Source organism: Bombyx mori, chromosome 8 (assembly GCF_030269925.1).
Source record: "Bombyx mori chromosome 8, ASM3026992v2".
In the NCBI taxonomy this organism is placed as follows: Eukaryota; Metazoa; Arthropoda; class Insecta; order Lepidoptera; family Bombycidae; genus Bombyx; species Bombyx mori.
This window is the reverse complement of record NC_085114.1, coordinates 12,560,696-12,581,527: the sequence shown is the minus strand read 5'-3', so window position 1 is coordinate 12,581,527 and position 20,832 is coordinate 12,560,696. Positions and strand designations below refer to the sequence as shown.

The window sequence follows — 20,832 nt, the reverse complement described above, 5'->3', positions numbered from 1 at the left end:
CATGGGGGCTATCATGCTCCTCGTGATTTTCGTTGGCATTTGCATCTGCAGCAGGAATAGCGTCGTCTTCGCGACGTTGCTGGCGATCTTGATTTCTAGTTAAAGGCATTCTTTACAATTAAGCACCAACAGCATACAATAGTTAGCAAATTTTCACAAAAGCGTGCGCGCCATTTTGTTAGTCCAAGCAAGAAAAAAATTAGGAAACGTTGGGCAGCCAGATATAGTGAGGGGTAGATCTCAGGGGTATTTAAAACTATGGGTTAGTCACCAATATCGAATTTCGAATTTTAATCTTCCTTTATCACAAACAATTTTCAATTTTAAACAATAAATACATTTAGACGCGGGCGCACGCTATTCACACTCAAAACGGAAGCGCCCGGAACATAGATTATACACTGTTGAAAAGATCGACATAGATGCTAACTATGTATAGCGAGCGGGCATACGGCCGCGAGAGTGACGTACCGGTCGGTTTGCTACAACATGTTTTTTTTAAAGATATTTTATTTGTAGCAAACTTGTAAAAGTAATTTTATTTTGCAAAATATCCTAATTTTAATGCATTTTTCTTAGTTTTATTACATTTTACGCGCAATATACGAGATTCGAAAGAAAATATACGAGATTTTTATCTGCTTTTGTACGAGGAAAAATATTCAAAAGTTGGCAACCCTGCGTTAACCATTTCATTTTCACTTGTCCGGAGTTTGATTCTTCCTCACATTGATTTATAGTTCCTCTTTCTTAAAATCTGAATTCTTGTACTAATTAACCTTTAACTCCTCTTTAGTTTAGTTTTTGTTAGATAATACGAGTATATGTTTTCTGTCTAAATTTACGAATTTTTTTATTAATTCTTTCATAATTATGTGCTAGATAAATATTGCCCGAACCCATAAAACGCTTTAACCATTCTCTAAAATTCGCCCAGTTAACTTTAGAACTATTTTTATAAGCTCGACTGGGAACAATGATATCGCAAGAAACTTATTTCTAGTCTGAAAATGTTTAAAATGCGGAGATAAACCTATGGTTGGTAATTAATGAAATCACCATAAATTAATATGTTTATGCTAAGTTTATCTATAAAACTAAATAAATAAATAAGTTTGGAATTAATATTATATCCACAACACTCTCACATGTGGTAAAGTGACGTCATTCTACCGGAGAAACACTGAATTTAATGATTGTGACGATCATTTTTTGATACACAGTTTGGGCTCTCTACCTCTACTTTTTTTAGTCTTCTCTTAACGAACATCCACTTATTTAGTATAATTTAGCTTCATTTTTCCCTACCTAATAGTAGTCTACTACGCGTGAAAGAGTAGGTGATTTCAGTCTCAACCTGAGAGAAATTGCTAAAACCAGCTATAGCAAGAGCGGTACCGGATCGGAATCGCGACACACGGACAAGATTGACAAGATCCGACGAGATACTCAGTGGGTTGTGTCCATGGGTAATTTAGCTTTAGTTATTGCCTATATGTGGATGGCTGCATTTACGTTGTGATTTATGGCTTCCAAAAACTATTCGAAACCAAATGGACTTTGATCCCATTTAGAACATAAAAAATATCAACTGATACTAATTTCAAACTTTATTTTCTGAAAAGACATTTAGTTTATTCTACGAAATGTCCCTGAAAGCGATTGGTGGCGTTAAAATTAAATCGTTAAAATTATAATTAGATGCATTGTTCAATTCCTCATTAATTTCATTAATCGTTTCTATCATAAGGGTTTCATCGGTAGCCCTATCCTCGTTATCTATTGAATGATCGAATGAATTGGAACATTCTCCTATAACCTGCGTTAGTGCTTCTGATAAATCGTCATCACTGAGTGAATTCTCATGTTCCGTGCTTAACGTATTTTGGTATTCTTCAATGTAATGATTACTTTCATTTAAACAATTTGGAGATAATTTATTTAATTTAGTATTAACGTTTTCTATACCAATCGTTTGTATGTCTTCGTCAATGTACGTATGAGATTTGTTCTTTATAGTTTTCATGCTTGTCAATAGTTCATTGGAAGATTTGATTTGTGGGTATATCTCTGTAGCACCGGGTTTTTCATTAACTGTTAAAGACTCGGTATTTAGTCGTTCGGGTGTTCTATTATATTCCAATGGTTTTTTACCACTGCCACTGGGATTATTTGAATAGCCTTTTTTAGGGTCACTTGACCAACATTCGTTACTTGAACTAGAAGGATTGTTGCTGGTTTGAATTTTTAATTTTTCAACGAGTTCAGCATTATTTTCTTTGAATTTGTTTATGGTGGCTTCCAAAGCTTTCTCTGAACCTCCATTTTTTCTATATTCTTTTTGTAGCTCTGCATTTAAAATATAAAGTTCTCTTTCGTCATTTCTTTGCGGCAGGCAGGTTTCTGGCGTCTGGAATATAATAATACAAAGATTTTAACTGATTTAATCCTTAAAATTATCTTTTGTGTTATTTGTTGAATTTACAAAAATTCACTCATAATAATTACTTTCAGTGTTATTTGACTTCGATAAATAGACTGAGAAATACCTAAATCAAATTAATCAACTTAGAACTATATAGATTTAAGAACTCAGGCGTACTAAATTTATTGTAATTTATACGATACATTCAAAACTCTCTGGTTGGCTTTATACCTTTGTAGGTGATTTCTCTATGCTTAATAAAATTATACCATTAGCATTACAGTCTGTCTACCATGTGGGAGTTTCTTCTGAAAAAGTTTTCCTGTTATGATGCTTGTTGTTTATTAAATAAACTTTGACTATATCTCTATAATTTTCCATATTTTCCACATAAGAGCATGCCATAAAACTTGGACTAGTAAAATAGAAAGCCAATCGCTGTAGTCGGGAAGGGGGTGTACCGATGACATCATAAATGAATATCTTCGAGAAAAATCTTACAAATAATTTATTTATATTAATATTCTTATTTATGTATAATACTTAACCTCTTCATCAATGGTCATAAGTTCTGCTAGTTCAAATGCAAGTTTTACGGTGTCTTCTGGTAAATTTGTTTTTGCTGCCAAAGCCAATCCATAGTTTTTTATATTCGTAACTCCTAATTCTATTTTATGTTCATAAATCAGTTTTTTATGAGAATCGTTCAGTTCATCAACGTTTTCTTCCTTAACAGTAGTATGGCGACTACAAAATTATACGTATCGTCGTAAGCAATAAAGTAAAAATTGCCTTAAAATTTAAATCGTTAGTTAAAATATCAAATAACTCTGAATTTTATTCCAATTTACCCCAGTTATCGACATTATATTACAAGATGGGATTCATATCGCGTGTATGATGATAAGTTATCGTTAAAACGAAATGACTTTTTAGCCTACACACATTTTTAATGCAAATTTGAAAAACAATTTTTAACACACCAAAAAATATTAAAAGAATCAAATAAAAATGATAAACTTGCGGTTGCGAGTCTAATTTTTGTTTAGAAACAATAAAATGACAATTGTTAATGTGATTATTTTTTTCTTGTTAGTTTTTGCTTAGAGCGTACTACATACTTGACCACGTTGTAGTAAAGGTGTTGCAATTTCGTCAAATATAAAAAGTGTGTTGTGAAGAACGTGAAAGCGTCAGATAATATTAATTCTTCACAGATCGCCCAAGCTATACTGACTCCCTCTTCGTATGTTGTACCGCTGGATAAATATTCCATATTATATATTTACATAGAAAGGAAATTTTATACATAATTTTTTCAATAATGTCTTTAAATAGGTACTGACCGACAGAGTTCGTCTATTATGACCAGGCTTGATGGCGTCAGTCCTTTTAAAATATGCTGCATCTCTTTCATCTGTCATAGAAATACTAGTTTAATTTATATTAATGTTATTAAATATTCTCTGAGTTGGAACAGCTTCCCTTAGTTTGCCGCCAGGGGCGTTGTTCGAACTCCACACAAATCTTAATTAGCTTTCTTTTACGCGATCGAGAAGATAAAAAAACTCGCACTGAGCACACAGATGTGAAAAATTGCTAACAATTACGTATAGTTTTTGTGTTCGAAATTTTCAGATACATGTATCCAATAAATACTTTAAAAGTCACACTTTACTTTAAATGTAATGAGAAATATTACCTCGAAAACAAAAGTAGAAGCGTTCAACTCAACGCTGTCGTTGAAACCGATTCTCGAAAATATTCTGTCACTAAGTCGCAGTACAGCATTAGTAGCGGGCAAGAAACAACCAATCTGCTTAGTAATTTAAAAGCAGTTATAACGTTACAATATATAATTAGGCAATGGTACACTACTGGTGGTAGGGTCTCTTGTGAGTTCGCACGGGTACCACCGCCCTGCCTATTTCTGCCGTGAAGCAGTAATGCGTTTCGGTTTGAAGGGTGAGGCAGCCGTTGTAACTATACTGAGACCTTAGATCTTATATCTCAAGGTGTGTGGCGCATTTACGTTGTAGATGTCTATGGGCTCCAGTAACCACTTAATACCAGGTGGGCTGTGAGCTCGTCCACACACATAAGCAATAAAAAAAATAAAAATTGATTTAATTAAATTAGAACGCTTTCAACTTATTTTAATACGCTTTTATTAAATTCATACGAAGGTTAGTATGTATGTTCGTAATATCTCAAAAAGCACCTCACGCTTTTTACAATTAGTTCATTTTTGAATCGGATTTTTTATAAAAGCGTGTTTTTTAGTTTTTTTTAAACTATTATTTATATCCTTTTAGTACAGAATTTTACTTAATGCAATCAAGCAACAAATTCGAAGCCTAAAAGAAATTCGAGATTACTAGTGTAAAATAAATAGGATATACTCTGTTTTTAATTGGTAGGCAGTGGCCTAGAATTGTTGACGTCCATGAGTGACAGTAACCACTCACCATCAGGTGGACCATATTATTATGCTCTTCTGGCAATATTTTCTTTTTATTTCAAAACATCGATAAATCATTTTAATGTATGCTATTCTCAATCGAAACATTTATTAAATTGGTCATTCATGAAGTTATGATAGCTAAATTATTGGAAACTCACTTGCGCCATAACATGCATAATAGCAATCTGTTTTATATAAACACTTTTGCCGCCCATATTCGGACCGGTGATTATAGTGAAATTGTATTCTGGGCTGGCATTCTATAAAAGTAAAAGAGATACTCTATAAATAATTGATGAACGTGAAAAAAGAAGTTTTCAATTCTATGATTTTATTTCGCGCGTTTCTTACTATGTCATTTGGAACTGGCATCACGTGACTGTTATAATCCAATAACGGATGGACGCTGTTTCTTATTTCTAAATAGCTGTTAAATTCCGGTCTGATATACGACCCTACCATGCTAGCCTGGAACATATAAGAAGTTAAGAGGTACGAGTTATAATGCTTTTGTTCCATTAAAATATGTACAATCCGAACCTGTGCTAATGCCAGGAGGATGTCAATTTCAGCAACGTTCTCGCATAATTTGTACAGACTCGACATGTATGGCCTTAAGTCTTTCAATAATGCGTCGATAACTCTGGAAATGTCGTATTTAGGAAATAAAACTTGTCGAACATGTTTTAGTTTAAGAAAAAAACAGATATTTAGTGACCGGAATCGGTTATATTTAAAAAAATATTAAACTAACATGTTACTCATTCTTTGTATTTCATTCAAAGATTCCTTTGCCTGTTGATCGAGAACTACAAGTTCTTCAGTCGACATCGATACGCTGGCTCCGTTGTTGTGTACCTAAATATGAAACTTAAAATATGTGTAATTAGATTTATTTTTAAGGTTTCATTTTGATTTTCTTATTTATTTATTAATATTTTAATTGTATCTCGATTTTCCCGACATAAAACATTGAAATCATTGGCCTACCTTTCTTCTTTTTCTTTTTATTCGGGCCGGGACCGAACCTCCTACGAGGTCCCCGCGCCTAGAGGGCGCGCGGGGTATGTGGGCCTGGTCCGCGACTGCGAAACCGCGGGCCCAAGGATGTTTTCAGAGCCCTATCCACTAAACGACTCCCTTGCACTCTTCGCCCAAGCGTCCGATCCCCTCCGAGGTCAGGACCCGGAGGTAAGGGGGTTACCGCGGTCAAAACTACAACCAGGCGACGCAGCTCACCCCAAGGACGCCCGGCCGACGGAGCCTTCGAGGATTCATTCGATCATTGGCCTACCTGCCTTCCTTGTCAAGTTTCACGTATGTCACGTACCTACTTACCTGTATGAAAATTGGGGGCAGATCTTCAATACTGAAATTGCGTCTGTTTTTTGGAGCTATAGGTAAAACTATGTGGAATCCTTTCATAACGTTTTGGTTTAGCCGCAGAGGCAGGTCGTATGTCTCGCTGAGCTGTTCGACAATTTTCTGTATGTCATCTATTAATTCAGAATACGTCCTTCTGGCCACATCAAGGAGTCCGTTAATGTCGGGCTTGACTGCAAAACATCTTTGGAGATTTCCCATAACACCCTTCTCGAAATGCGCGTCGTCTTGTATGATATTTTTTATGCGTTCGGCAATTTCATTGTAATGTGGATTTTCGAAATCCTGGATAAGAAACATTTGGATAAATGAAAACGGACCTAATTTATTGAGTAATTGAAAAACGAAAATTGCTTAAACAGCAAACCTGACCGTTTTAAATTGTCTTAACAGACCACTTTCGGCACGATTCAAAGCTTCAACTAGTTTTGGTACCATATTCATTGTCGTTTTTAGAATTAACACTTGATTGAGCTGCGCCTCTCCTAATTTGTCAGCATTTTGAATATTATGCTCAACGCACAAGAATAATATTTTATCAATATCTGATAGCCTTTTCAAAATGTCCTGAAATACGTTCAGCTATTAACATAAGGTGAGCGACAAACAGCAATATTGATCGACAATAGTCACATTCCCCACCTGTAAATCAGCCATCAAACCATTGTCATTTTCAATTAAATCTTGAAGAACATCTAGTTTTGATTCAATTAATTGTTTATTGCAAGACGGTTGCAAGATAGAAGCCCTCAATGCCCTAATCCCTCCAACAGTATAAGTCGGGCCAAGCACACCAAGAAGACAACACATTGGTCCAGCCGAAGGAACTAAAGGCTGAACTAATTCCAGTTGCGTTGCCGTACCTACGTCTAAAGATATCGTTAATCATTTTAAGTTTTTCCCTGAATACTTTATTAAGCAAAGTTGTTTCTTTACCAATAATCATAGTGTTTTCTGACGAATGATAATCGACTTTGAGAGATTCTCTTGCGAAAACTATACATTGGATGTGTTCTACATATTTCAGCACCGCTGCTGCAGCGGTTAGTGCGTAAAATCTTAAATAAAAATTACGCTTTTTTTTAAAATTGCGAACACAAAAATTCTAATCGATTATTTGTTTTTTTTTTATTATTTGAACGGACTTATGCAGTACTTGGAGATAAGCCCCGCTGTATTGCGGTGCGCAAAGCGTCTGTATGTTCTGACGGCCTGCTGAATCATTGAAATGCCTCCTTTGTACCGTCGTTAGGGTACACAAAGGGAACTGGTCTTTTATCAATTGATAAAGTTGATTCGGTTTCACGCCCTCGCAGAATGTGTGCGGCACAATTATCTGTAATGTTGCGTGATAATTGAGCGAGCGTTATACCTATTAATGACTAGCCGTGCTCGCCCGCTTCGGTGGGCATTTAAAATTAACATTATTATTTATTGTCATTATTCCTATCCATTAAGTACATGTATTTTCTACATGGATACCAAGTTTCAAGTCAATTGGATGCATGGTTCAGTAGTTATAAACGGAACATTCGTAAAAACTACTGTAGATTAATATATAGGCTAATATTTATATGACTCCCTACACCAGTTGCGGGGGCGTCAATGATGAGAATGTTTGTGGGGGTGAGAAATAATAATGTTAATTTTAAATGCCCAGCGAAGCGGACGAGTACAGCTAGTATTAGTATAGATATACATACATGTACCCACGAGCTGCGTTAGTTATTACATTACCTCAACTGGATTGAAGTAGTTTATTTTTGTTAGTGTGTGAGTGTATAAGAGCGTGTCACTAAATTGACACAGTACTAGATGTGGATGTTTTAGATCGACGGCTGCCATTCCTATTTCCCCGCGGGCCATTCCTCTGCCTTCCGATATAGCTAAACAAAACACGTTCATATTTCTAAATAATATTGATATGTAGATTTTAATAATATTTTACATTGCGTAAAAAAAATTAAGCGTACGGAAAATAAGACGAGGCAAAATAATAAGATGTATATTTGAAAAAGACAATTTTCTCAAGATTATTGTGTCAATCATATTTTTTATTATTTTTTACCTAAAATAACACTAGCTTCTACTGCGGACACGCTCGTTGATCTGCCCGATCTGGCGCCGCTATAACCACCTAAAACCAAGCTAAAGTTTGATACATAATTGATGAAACAAATACATAATAATTAATATAATAATAACTGTATATCAATGACATGCTGTCTATTGATGGCATGCATTGCTATGCGGATGACAGCACGGGGGATGCGCGATATATCGGCCATCAGAGTCTCTCTCGAAGCGTGGTGCAAGAGAGACGATCAAAACTTGTGTCTGAAGTGGAGAACTCTCTGGGGCGAGTCTCCAAATGGGGTGAATTGAACTTGGTTCAATTCAACCCGTTAAAGACACAAGTTTGCGCGTTCACTGCGAAGAAGGACCCCTTTGTCATGGCGCCGCAATTCCAAGGAGTATCCCTGCAACCTTCCGAGAGTATTGGGATACTTGGGGTCGACATTTCGAGCGATGTCCAGTTTCGGAGTCATTTGGAAGGCAAAGCCAAGTTGGCGTCCAAAATGCTGGGAGTCCTCAACAGAGCGAAGCGGTACTTCACGCCTGGACAAAGGCTTCTGCTTTATAAAGCACAAGTCCGGCCTCGCGTGGAGTACTGCTCCCATCTCTGGGCCGGGGCTCCCAAATACCAGCTTCTTCCATTTGACTCCATACAGAGGAGGGCCGTTCGGATTGTCGATAATCCCAATGTCACGGATCGTTTGGAACCTCTGGGTCTGCGGAGGGACTTCGGTTCTCTCTGTATTTTGTACCGTATGTTCCATGGGGAGTGCTCTGAGGAATTGTTCGAGATGATACCGGCATCTCGTTTTTACCATCGCACCGCCCGCCACCGGAGTAGAGTTCATCCGTACTACCTGGAGCCACTGCGGTCATCCACAGTGCGTTTCCAGAGATCTTTTTTGCCACGTACCATCCGGCTATGGAATGAGCTCCCCTCCACGGTGTTTCCCGAGCGCTATGACATGTCCTTCTTCAAACGAGGCTTGTGGAGAGTATTAAGCGGTAGGCAGCGGCTTGGCTCTGCCCCTGGCATTGCTGAAGTCCATGGGCAACGGTAACCACTCACCATCAGGTGGGCCGTATGCTCGTCTGCCTACAAGGGCAATAAAAAAAAAAAAAAAAAAAAAAATAACTGAGGACAAAACACGCACGGCCGTCCGGCCCCAAATTAGGATTCCTTGTGTTATGGGTACCAGAGACAAACATACATACTATGACTACTTTTAAATACATATGTATATAGATAATAAACACCCAGACAAAGAGCAAATAAAACTGTTCGTGATGGGAATTCGCTCCGGGCATTTCAATATTGCAATAATTGTTATGTTATAATACTCATTGTAAAAATTAATAATAATAAAAAACTAATATTAAAAAAAAAGAAGAAAAGAGACATGCCCGCTGAGTTTCTTGCCAGTTCTTCTCAGGACGGAGGCTGGTTTTTGTGAATTGGCGGTAGTTCTTTTTGACGTTCAACAAGTATGTACTTTCATTTATGTTGAATATTTTTTTTTATTTGATTTGATTTGATTTTAATGTTTGCTTGCCCGATGTGGGAATCGAACCCACGAGCCCCGGCGCAATAGTCAGACGCGCTAACTACTGCACCACCGAGTCAGTTAGAATTATATAATCATCATCACTATTAGCCCACAGTCGTCCACTGCTGGACATAGGCCTCTTCCAATCCATACCAAGTATATAATATTTAATCTAATTTAAAAAAAAAATGCATGCAAAGAAAAACCTTTTTTATGTAATTTTTATTAAAACCTTTTTAGTTTAAAAAAAAAGGATCTTTCTTATATAGATTGACTAAACTCTCTGTCATTGAGAAAAAATACGAGTTCAGTTTTATTTAACTCAAGAATACTGTGTAAAATTATTTGTGAAAAATAAAGGCTTTAAATGTGGTTTCTATAACAATATTCCATAACCACTATTAGAATATTCCATATGTATTCCATGCCATATTCTATATATTTTTATTGCTTAGATGGGTGAACGAGCTCACAGCCCACCTTGGTGTTAAGTGGTTACTGGAGCCCATAGACATCTACAATGTAAATGCGTCACCCACATTGGGACATGGGTTCTAAGGCAGAAATAGCCAGGGCGGTGGTACCTACCCGTGCGGACTCACAATAGGTCCTACCACCAGTAATTACGCAAATTACCTATATAATTTTGCGGGTTTGATTTTTGTTACACAATGTTATGCCTTCGCTGTGGAAGTCAATCGTGAACATAAATTGTTAAGTACATATTTCATTAGAAAAATTGGTACCCGCTTGTGGGATTCGAACAGCGTTGCATCGCTAGATACGATTGCACCGGACGTCTTATCCTTTAGACCACGACGACTTCATCAACGTCATTCTATTACCTACATACTTCTTAAATCGCTCGTGAGTTATGGAAGAAAGCTGTTTTTGAAACTATTTGAAGACAAAATTTTGTACTGAATAAATTAGTTTAGGAACTTTGAAAATGTTAACATTTTTTTTACTACTACAACATTAAAAACAATTACCTCTACTACTACTGCTTATGTATCTCAAGGCGGTTGGCCGATTCCTGGGTGTGCGCATGTCGTTGGAAGTATCAGCGGTGGAATCGTTAGCTAGTACTGCGGGCATCTGTCTTCCGCTTGAAGACGACTCTAGTCTTGACGAGATCGAGCTTATTAATCTATAAAGTTTTAATCTGAGCTGAAAAGTTTGTACAGTCGTGCAATCAAGTGTTATTTCGATTTTGGAACAAAACCCATTTTTGTAGACCAATGTCGTATACCATTATATGAAGTACACTAATGGTCTTCACTGTGGTAGACGATGGTAGAATATATTATAGTCCAATAGAATCGAATCCAAAAAATACTCATGAGTTATTAGCACAAGGCAAGCATGTAGACATTTCTGAAGTGCGAGATAGTTGTTATTTAAAGGATTTCTGATGACCTACTTAATTATGATTTAAATATGTATGTAGGTACGTGAACAACACATAAGTACTAAACAAGAATTATAACTGGTTATCTATAATAATATATTAATACGTGAAGCAAAAACTTTGTACCCCTTTTTACGAAAATTGCGCGGACAGAGGAGTATGAAATTTCCCACCCTCATAGTTTATATAGAGAAGGAATGCAGAATGCTAATAACTTTTTAAAATTATACATAAACATACATTAAATCAATAAGAAAAACATTACATACGCTACCATGTATGTATTTGACGCATACATAAATACTCTTTTGTTTATTGTTAGTCTGTGGTCGAATTGAAAACAGAATAATATAATTTGTCTATAGTGTAGCCTTGGCCAAATTTGTGAAAACAAGTTTATTGACAATAGAACCCTAACAATGTACAAACTTATATTTGAAATTAATTATAGTCGAATTTCGACCACTAGGCACTTTCACATTAATAATATTAGTATGGATAAATAGATATTGTAGTTTTTATAATTAATTATATGGCTACTATAAAAATATAAATAGGTAGCCTGGCGAATGTTTTTTTTCTATAGAGCGCTTTTAGAATTTGTCAAATGTCTATGGCATAATCAATAATTTTAAGGTACCTTTTTTTGGAACTAGGCGGAGGCCTTGAAGGAGGTCCCATAGATGACCGTTTGGTTGAAGTTTTCACGGCAGCATCGAATTGATACCTAGGACCTTTCATCGTATTTTTACTTGCACTACAGTATGAGGACACTGGCAGTAGGGAAGTACCGCGTATACCTACAAAATGTTCTTGTTATCTACTAATAAAGGTTAAAGTGTGAAGTTTCCGTCTTTAGCGTAATGGTCACACGGAATTAAAAATAAACTTACAGGATTCAATAAAGACTAGAGGCAGACAGAGTGTTTTTACAAACGTAGGTACTAAAATTGTAGGTATCACTTTATTATTTAATGTTGAGACTTTCGATTGTTTTTAATACAATTTCTCAGTTAAACCTAGACACCTTAAGAATTGGAGTAATTCTCGACGCGGTTGTAACCTAGAAACAAATATGCAAAAGAACGGAAAATATGCCGCGTTTTTTTTCTTTTTTTTATTGCTTAGATTGATGGACGAGCGCACAGCCCACCTAGTGTTAAGTGGTTACTGGAGCCCATAGACATCTACAACGTAAATGCGCCACCCATCTTGAGATATAAGTTCTAAGTTCTCAGTATAGTTACAACGGCTGCCCTACCCTTCAGACCGAAACGCATTACTGCTTCACGGCAGAAACAGGCAGGGCGGTGGTACCTACCCACGCGGACTCAGAAGAGGTCCTACTACCAGAGATTAAAAGGAATTCCGAGTGTGAGCCGGTCCACGCGGGCCCTATTGACCAACGCATCTGACACGGCATTGTTAAAACTACTAAGTAACTACTACCTCATGTATTTTATCCAAGTCGACCGTTTATACTGCGGATATTTATAGGGTACTCGATATTTCGGCCCTGTCGCAAGGGTAATGAATCACGGATAGAAAAATCTGTGTACCCTTCTCTCCTATCTTTCTACGAATTTCTTTTTGCCCTCACTGAACAAGTAATAGACAGAACGAACTTATTCACCATAAGATAGATTGAGTTTCATAAGTTTCATTTATTAACTACTGCAGCTATAGACGCAGTATTATAAAAAAAGGATAAAAACGTGTCGAAAAATAGAATCGATAATTTAGATGTCCGCGAATGAATACGTTCTAATGTGTTTTTTATGTAAGGTGGTATCTTTACCTTCATCTTTTTTCAGTATGGCATTATGGTTCGTTGCGATTCTATTTTACAGTCAATCTAAAACTTTATTTCACCATCTCGGTTTCGATAGCAGATTAACAAAAATAAATAAAAGTGCTAACCCAAGGATGCGTCTCTTCTTGCAAAATCTGCTGTAAAGTTGGTTCGTGTTTTGTTTTTACCAGTTGTTATTTCCCTGTGTACTACGTTCATGTTTAACACTTTATTCCTTACGTATTTTCTTCATAAAAAACAACCCTTCTATTTAGTTAAAATATTAGAAATTCGCGCCTTTTCTGCGACCACGAAATAAAATTTATTTTTGTTGTCCACTCGGACAGGCAAATGGGTCTTAGCCCATCCAACCTAATTTTTAGTTTTAAAATGATGACCCTCTTTGTTCTTTTTTTTTCAAGAAATGCTATCAGCTTCTTACTATACCATTGTTGCTAGTGTCGAGTCTATAACAATAGTTTTACAGTTATGTGGGTGATTTTTAGAGAATGGGTAGCTTATATATAAGGTACAGCCATAGGCTCTCTTAATTATAAACAGTATATAATTATTAATATTTCTGTTTATTATATACCTAATGTACACTAGATACTACAATTTTAATACAAATGCTGTTTGGATACATCGTATCTATTGAGGAATCTAAGCCGTATATGAATGTACTGTAAAATAACCGGATATCCGGTAATATCTTCCAGACTGTAAAAAACCCTCCTATTTCAAACTAACCACAAGCCCGTGTGGATTTATAATCGTATTGTAACTAAATACATAATATTAATATTATTATGTAGTACAAACAAAATTGGTAATTTAAGTAGGCTTGATTTTAATCACACAATCTTATTCTCTTTAATTTCAAACGCTTTCGCGAACGTATATACGCATAAGGTACGTATTTGTCAAGAAAATATACCTTTTCCCAAAATTTGAACCCGTAATGCGAGTACAGAGGGTGTCTTATTCCTTACTATGAGACTTCAGATGGATCAAAACACGCCACACATAAAAATATGATTAATGTTGCTAACGTCAAAATAACAATACATAATATTTACACTAACAGTCAAGAGCCATGCGTTAAAAACATGTACATATATGTAATAAAAACGATAACCCCGTGAGTTCACTTTTCATTACTGCAATCAATTGATTTTGTTACAATCTCCGAATTGTATGTACATATTTTGTGATTATTTTTTTCGTGCTTTGATATCATTTTTGACAGAGAACATTGGGGTTTATTGTTTGTGTCGCTTTAAGATTACTCTGGAAACGAAAAACAGAATTCACCACAATCGCGGGATAGCATATTCATTTGTATTTTTTATTTATTTTTTATTGCTTAGGCGGGTGGACGAACTCACGGCCCACCTGATGTTAAGTGGTTACCGGAGCCCATAGACATCTATATATATAAAAATGAATTGCTGTTCGTTAGTCTCGCTAAAACTCGAGAACGGCTCGACCGATTTGGCTAATTTTGGTCTTGAATTATTTGTAGAAGTCCAGAGAAGGTTTAAAAGGTAGATACATATGAAAATGCTCGGAATTAAATAAAAATAACAATTTTGTGTTCCCTTTGATGTGTCCTCCGTCGGACGGATTCCTTTTGTTTGTTTTAAGTTTATTTTATACAAAAGTTTAGGTCTTTTATTTATCGATTGAGGCACTACGAAGTCTGCCGGGTCAGCTATCTACAATATAAATGCCGCCACCTACCTCGAGATATAAGTTCTAATTAGGTCTCTGTAACGGCTGCCCCAAAACTTCAAACGGAGACGAATTACTGCTTCACGAAAGAAATAGTTAGAAAGGTTTTTAATTCGAGGGATCCTTTTATTTCTTAGTCATAAGTGTGTAAATTTGTCTTGGGTTTAAAATAATAGCAGTTTTTAAAAACAAATTCAAAATTATTAGATATTCGGATAGCTGTATTGCCAAGCAGACACATAAAAACAAGAAGCAAAATTATTTAAATATTACTAATTTTAATATTTTCTAATACTTAGAATCTATGTAGCTAAAAGTGAACTAAATGCGGGATCCCTCAATATCAGAGGATCTTAGGATCCTACATCAGATGCTATCATGACGCTGGTACACTGGTACAGAGTACTGACCTTGACCTTTTTCTACTAGCTTCTCCAGTAATCGCGTTGTATAAAGTTTATATTATATACGGTATATTCCAGTCGTGCTTCGCAGCTGACTGAAACCAATGTTTTAAAGTTTTCATTCCATAAATTGCATAAGAAATTGGTCTGTTCTAATCAGAGGTTCTAATCGTTAAAAATGCTTCAATGTGATAGGCAAAAGAAAAAAATACCGTTGTCAAAAGTTGACGTAATCGAGTTGTTATAACTAATCAGTATCTAGGATTATCTTATTGTTTTATTTAGACACTAAATTCAAATAATCTTTGATATTATTACTCCTGATTCGCCTAACCTGTGCTTTATGAGCTATTCGAAATTTAAAATCCTAATTCCACACAATTCTTTACAAAAGATGAAGAATTTAAAGTCTACACCCATTTTTATTGAACATTAACAAACAATGGTGCACCGTGCAAGTAAAGAGTGTTCTTATTTAACAGACAATCTTTATTGATACAGCTGGTATAGACAGTAAATAATTAACAATGAATGAATGACACTAGTGGCCTTCCAATCGCAATAACAAGGTAACCTTGTAATAAATTATTATTCCCTTATTGTTTCGCTGTGGTGTGTAGTTGCTGGCATGGTGCTTTGATAATATCACGCGTGTTTAGATCGGTAATTATCGTATCATATCGATCCTTATTGCACTTGCACAGGTACGAACCGACTTTTCATTTATTGTAAGTTTTAACAGTGATAATAAAATGAAGTGTTCTAGTTTGTCTGTTAGCATTTTTCTGAATTTTTATTGGAATTTTGTTGTATAACGTGCGAATTACAGTGCACAAAATTAAATTACTTGTAAAATGAAATAGGTTGTTGTTGTTTTTGCATGAGATCTATAGAGGATTAACATCGAACGTAAATATTATTCTTATCATCTGTTGCGCAGGGACATTTCCCCATTGACACTGTTACATTTTTTTTAAAGAAAACATTTTTATCAAAGGACGGCTTGTTTATCTGTTTCGCTCTTAACGCAATTAGCAAAACAAGAGCGTCCACAAAATATTCCATACGCTTCTATCGCGTTCGAGCGAGACGGCTATCGTTTCGTTATTCCTGCTTCGAGTATGGCTCGTGTCTGGCAGCATGTCTTTTAATGAAGACGGCGCGGTGACGTCATTCATAGTACGTAGCTCTCAGATAGTAGTTTTGTAGCTCGCATCATAACTTATCTCGAGGAGTGTTGTGGATATAAGGCGATAAAACCGGCATGAGTTTACTGTACCGTGTGATATCACATTCGACGGAGGCGTGTTCGTCGTATTTCCCGCAAAGTGGGTCTTTCATTATTACACTCGTAACCTTTACGAAAGATAAGTAATACCGCAATCAGTAAATAAGATTGAAGTGAATTCGATCATAATAGTTTCGTTACTCGGAGAAGAAGCAACAGAGATGGCTCTTTACAGGTATCTAGGCGTAATATATTTGTTAGGGATCCATGCATGCTTTTTGTCTATTTAAAAAGTGAATTTGTTTTTATTTATTTATTACCGTTTATTCTGACTGCATGCATGTGATGAGATCTAAAGTTTTGTTAAATATTTGCTCGTGCGGAGTGAAAGTTCTTGAATTAAAACCAGTGCATTACCATGTATGTTTAGCTATTATCAATCTATAGGGCGTTCACACGGCGTCTACTTTTTCTTGGCCATTAGATTGACACGTGAACGAATGAAATGTCAATAATAACTTACTACGCTTAGGTCTCAGACATTATCATAAATATTTCGCGGTTAAAAAAGGTTTTTTTTTTACGTAGACAGTAAAATTAGAAGAGTCACAATTTAATTTTTTTTTCATTCAACTGACAGTATTTAAATATTGAGATGATGTTCTGAAATAGCAAAAAAAAGCGGTTTTAAATATTACTTATATCCAAGTACACATTATTATGGGTTCATGAGGTATTTTCTAGGTAAATAAATAGCCAAATTTAAAACTAAAGACAGCATCGAAATAATTAATTACTTAATTCGAAATCCGGGTACCCTAAAACAAGAAACATAATTTTGGTTAAAGCCGCTGAACTGGTTTGCCGTATTCCTTTTTTTAGGATCGTCGATTTGTTTTTTTTCTAAAGTATATTTTTTTTAGAATTTGTGGTTTTAAGGCTTTTGCGATAAAATGCTTTAAAGAAATTTTACTCAGAATCATTTCCAGTGTATTTCTGAATGTTTTGTATAGCTTTTTAGCGTTTTTGACTCAATCTCTGGTCGTAAATTAAGTCTTGAATGTGTAGATAAATAATATTAGAAATTATACAGATTATTACAGGAAATATTATATTGTTTTTGGACCAGAGAGTATATAAAGTATTAGCCTCGCGGTGTTTTTTTTTTTGGGTAGGTACATTACCTTAATACTAACTTACATTAATATACTTCTTTGTAAACTCAACGGAATCCAAGTAATTAAAACTATACTTAGGGGGCATATTTTTTTTATTTTAATTTCATACTGTGCTTGATATTCTATGATATTTTAAAATTCCAACTCTTGAATACATTAATTATCTGCTTTTATTGCATAAAAGATTTGCTTAATTTGCTATTTATTATAGTTAAGGTACTTCCATTGCATCGCATCAATATTTTATTGGCTATACGATATACCTACCCAACAATCACTCCTGGCTAGCATGAGTGAAAACAAATTTAATTTTTTCTCTGACTTTAGACGGTCTTACTGAATTGTATGTCCGATCTATTAATAAAAAAATACACTCGCCATCTCGGCTTCGTTGAGGTTTTGTTTTTAATTATTTATATAGTTGAACGTGTCTCACAATGTGAAAGTCACCCACCTTGAGACATGAGGTCGAAGCCTGGTGGCATGTTGCCAGCCCGCACGCGTGTTTGCGGCCGGGCTTCCCTATGTTTGATGTGAAGCCTCGCGAAGCAATATACAATTCAATTTTGAGGTTAATTCAGCGGATGTATCAAAATTATTGGATCTCCACTTCTTACGTCAAAGTTCAACAGTGTTCACGTTGTAGTAGTTTTATTTACGTATTTACGGCCAGATATTCCTTGGGAATGGTAGACCTTGGATAGGAATTAGGGGAACGACTAAGTTAGCAAGTTGAGCAACTTAATCTGTTTTGGACGAAGATCCTTAACGAAATTCCGGTCATCGTTCTCGTCGAATCCTTCGCCTGCGACGAAAGGCTCGGCGAGTAAATTAACCCACAGACACAGCCCACTGAGTTTCTCGCCGGATCTTCTCAGTGGGTCGCGTTTCTTATCCGATGGTAGATTTTGCGAAGCACGGCTCTTGCTAGGGTTCGTGTTAGCAACAGCGTCAGGTTTGAGCCCCGTGATCTCACTTACTCGCCCGGTTACGCTGAAATGGTCTCTCAAGACCATCAGCTTAGGTTAATCTAGAAAAAAAGACGAAACTTGCAATACCGATTGACTGATAGAAATCGTCACGTAACGAAAAACCATGTAGACTTTATGTAGTGTAAAACCTACATTTATAAATCTCGATCTAACGTCGATCTTAATAAAGTCGAAATTCAAATAGAATTCTTTACTTTTCAATCACTTCAGGTTCTTTTTTATAGAAGTAGATAAAACTGAGTAGGTAATCGTACATGAAAATTAAATAATCGCAAGCAAATTACGTAAACGCAAAAAAATACAAGTACGCGATTATTGGTGAGCTAAAAATTCCTGTATTCAAAGTGATTCCCCCGACAGTACAAATTTTTGTATCTAAATAGCTTTCAAATTGTATTACGCTTTTAAATTAGCACAAAGATAAAAGATTTAATGATAACTAGATGATGTCCGAGCTCGGTTTTTTTTGATAACGCCATCTTGTTGTGTCTTTAAAGCGGTTAGTTGCCGTCAATTAAGAAAAATAGTATTATTATTCGCCAATAGATGTCGGGAAGAGTTGATTATTGAAAACACGAATAAGACAACATTTTCTGAAAATAAATCGTAGCTAGATCGATTTATCGCCCCCGAAATCCCCTGTACGCTAAATTTTATGAAAATCGTTGGAGCCGTTTATGAGATTCAGATTATATATATCGACGCTTGAAAGGCAAACGTGCTAAGCGACAATGTGTGAACTTTACAGTAGACTAATTGAAAGTTGAAATATCTGAAAAAAAATATATTTTAACGAATCGAGGTGTAGGATTGAAATGATTTTAATAGACCTAGAAATATATATTTTTTTGCGCATCGAATATGGTTATTGCCTATCATTTATGTACAAAGCAGTTATTGTCGCTTAGTCACGTTTGCCTTTCAAGCGTCGATATATATATACAAGAATTGCTCGTTTAAAGGTATAGGATGTTATTGTATTTTTGATCTAAATTTCACGCACATAATATTACTAAGCAATACGAAAAAAAAAATTCTTTTTAAAAAAACAGATACTCGTAAATGCGGTGAGGAAACATAAGCACTGTTCTCGTTTACTGCACTATTATTGGGGTCATTTGGAATTATGCACACGTTTTAACCATATTATGTTGCGGTCGGCAATATTCACGAATAAAAGGAACGCATTTAGTATACGCTAAAGTCTTTGAGAAGCATATAGCATGTGAGTAGCTCTCATTTTGTGTGAAAGATTTTTAGAGGTGGGAGGATTTGTTTGATATTTATCGAGTAATCATTTTTACTGCAGCTGATAATATCAATATCGGTATCTATATCGATAAATTATAGATACTAAATATTTAATAAAATATTTTATCGTATTCGTTTATAAATCGGATACACTGATTGTTATCAAGAGTACGACTGTATCGTTTTGCTTAAATTGACGTTTCCTTCTTAACGCTCTCGCTAATCTTTGGCAACCGGTTTGACGTAATCTACTAAAGAAATATAAGCTTTATTGTGTGGGAACAAGGCAAGTTTTGCCTAGTCAGGGTCCTGATTTAATGCCCATCGTTGCAGTTTGAAAAGCAACCTGCAGTACGCGACGTTGAAGACGCTCTCACTGGTGTCGATCAGCGTGATGTCGCCCCAACAGACTGTCCAGGAGTTGTTCAGGACAGCGGACTGCGTTTGCTTCGATGTAGACTCGACCGTCATACAAGATGAAGGCATCGATGAACTGGCCAAGTTCTGCGGGAAAGGAGACGAGGTTAAAAGACTGTGAGTATTTCTTTTTTCATTACGCAAATGAGTGTGCATGAGCTCTTTGAAGGACCGGGCAGCCGATATACGATTGAGACCTTAACAAAGGTGTCTTAAAGTGAATCTCCACTCAGATTTCCAAGTTAAATGCCGTGATATCGTCTGCCTATCTAGCACATTGAAAACGATACTAGTACACTCGCATACTGCAAAGAGTGCATAGCTATATCGATCAGATCCACTAACTTTATCATTAGACGCTCTCAGCTCTAGCACTAGGGGCAGACTTAGGGACCCTGGTAACCGTACTCGTCGAACTTGCCAAAGAGTTCGACGTACAACTTAACCCATACATCAGCCCGCTGAGTTTTCGTCGGATCTTCTCAGTGGGTCACGAGTGTCCGGTGTTAGATTCAACAAAGCACTGCTCT

General features: G+C 35.9%; 2 protein-coding genes across 10 annotated transcripts in view; one reads left to right on the top strand and one right to left on the bottom strand.

Annotated features, from left to right (window-relative positions):
- Positions 1-1,592: 1,592 nt before the first annotated feature.
- LOC101745041 (mutS protein homolog 4) lies at positions 1,593-13,547 on the bottom strand. Of its 2 annotated transcripts, XM_062669806.1 has the most exons (19): positions 13,227-13,547; positions 11,947-12,106; positions 10,888-11,045; positions 8,341-8,409; positions 8,010-8,158; positions 7,418-7,608; positions 7,209-7,330; positions 6,915-7,141; positions 6,645-6,839; positions 6,228-6,557; positions 5,644-5,747; positions 5,430-5,532; positions 5,241-5,357; positions 5,048-5,149; positions 4,128-4,241; positions 3,772-3,842; positions 3,547-3,684; positions 2,974-3,172; positions 1,593-2,410 (listed from the first exon to the last, which is right to left on the bottom strand). In XM_062669806.1, the coding sequence occupies exons 1-19, from the start codon at positions 13,315-13,317 to the stop codon at positions 1,640-1,642; spliced, it is 3,411 nt and encodes a 1,136-aa protein (XP_062525790.1). In that variant the 5' UTR covers positions 13,318-13,547; the 3' UTR covers positions 1,593-1,639. The 2 variants fall into 2 exon arrangements, with proteins under 2 accessions (XP_062525790.1, XP_062525791.1); XM_062669807.1 differs by lacking the exon at positions 8,341-8,409.
- A 624-nt stretch (positions 13,548-14,171) lies between these two features.
- Positions 14,172-20,832, top strand: part of LOC101744557 (phosphoserine phosphatase) — a 30,337-nt gene continuing 23,676 nt past the window's right edge. Inside the window, exons 1-2 of one of the 8 annotated variants that reach the window (XM_062669809.1) lie at positions 14,172-14,239; positions 20,219-20,419. In XM_062669809.1, coding sequence (XP_062525793.1) covers positions 14,208-14,239; positions 20,219-20,419 — 233 coding nt within the window. In that variant the 5' untranslated portion in view covers positions 14,172-14,207. The other 7 variants (XM_021348787.3, XM_004927307.5, XM_004927304.4 and 4 more) reach the window with 7 other exon arrangements.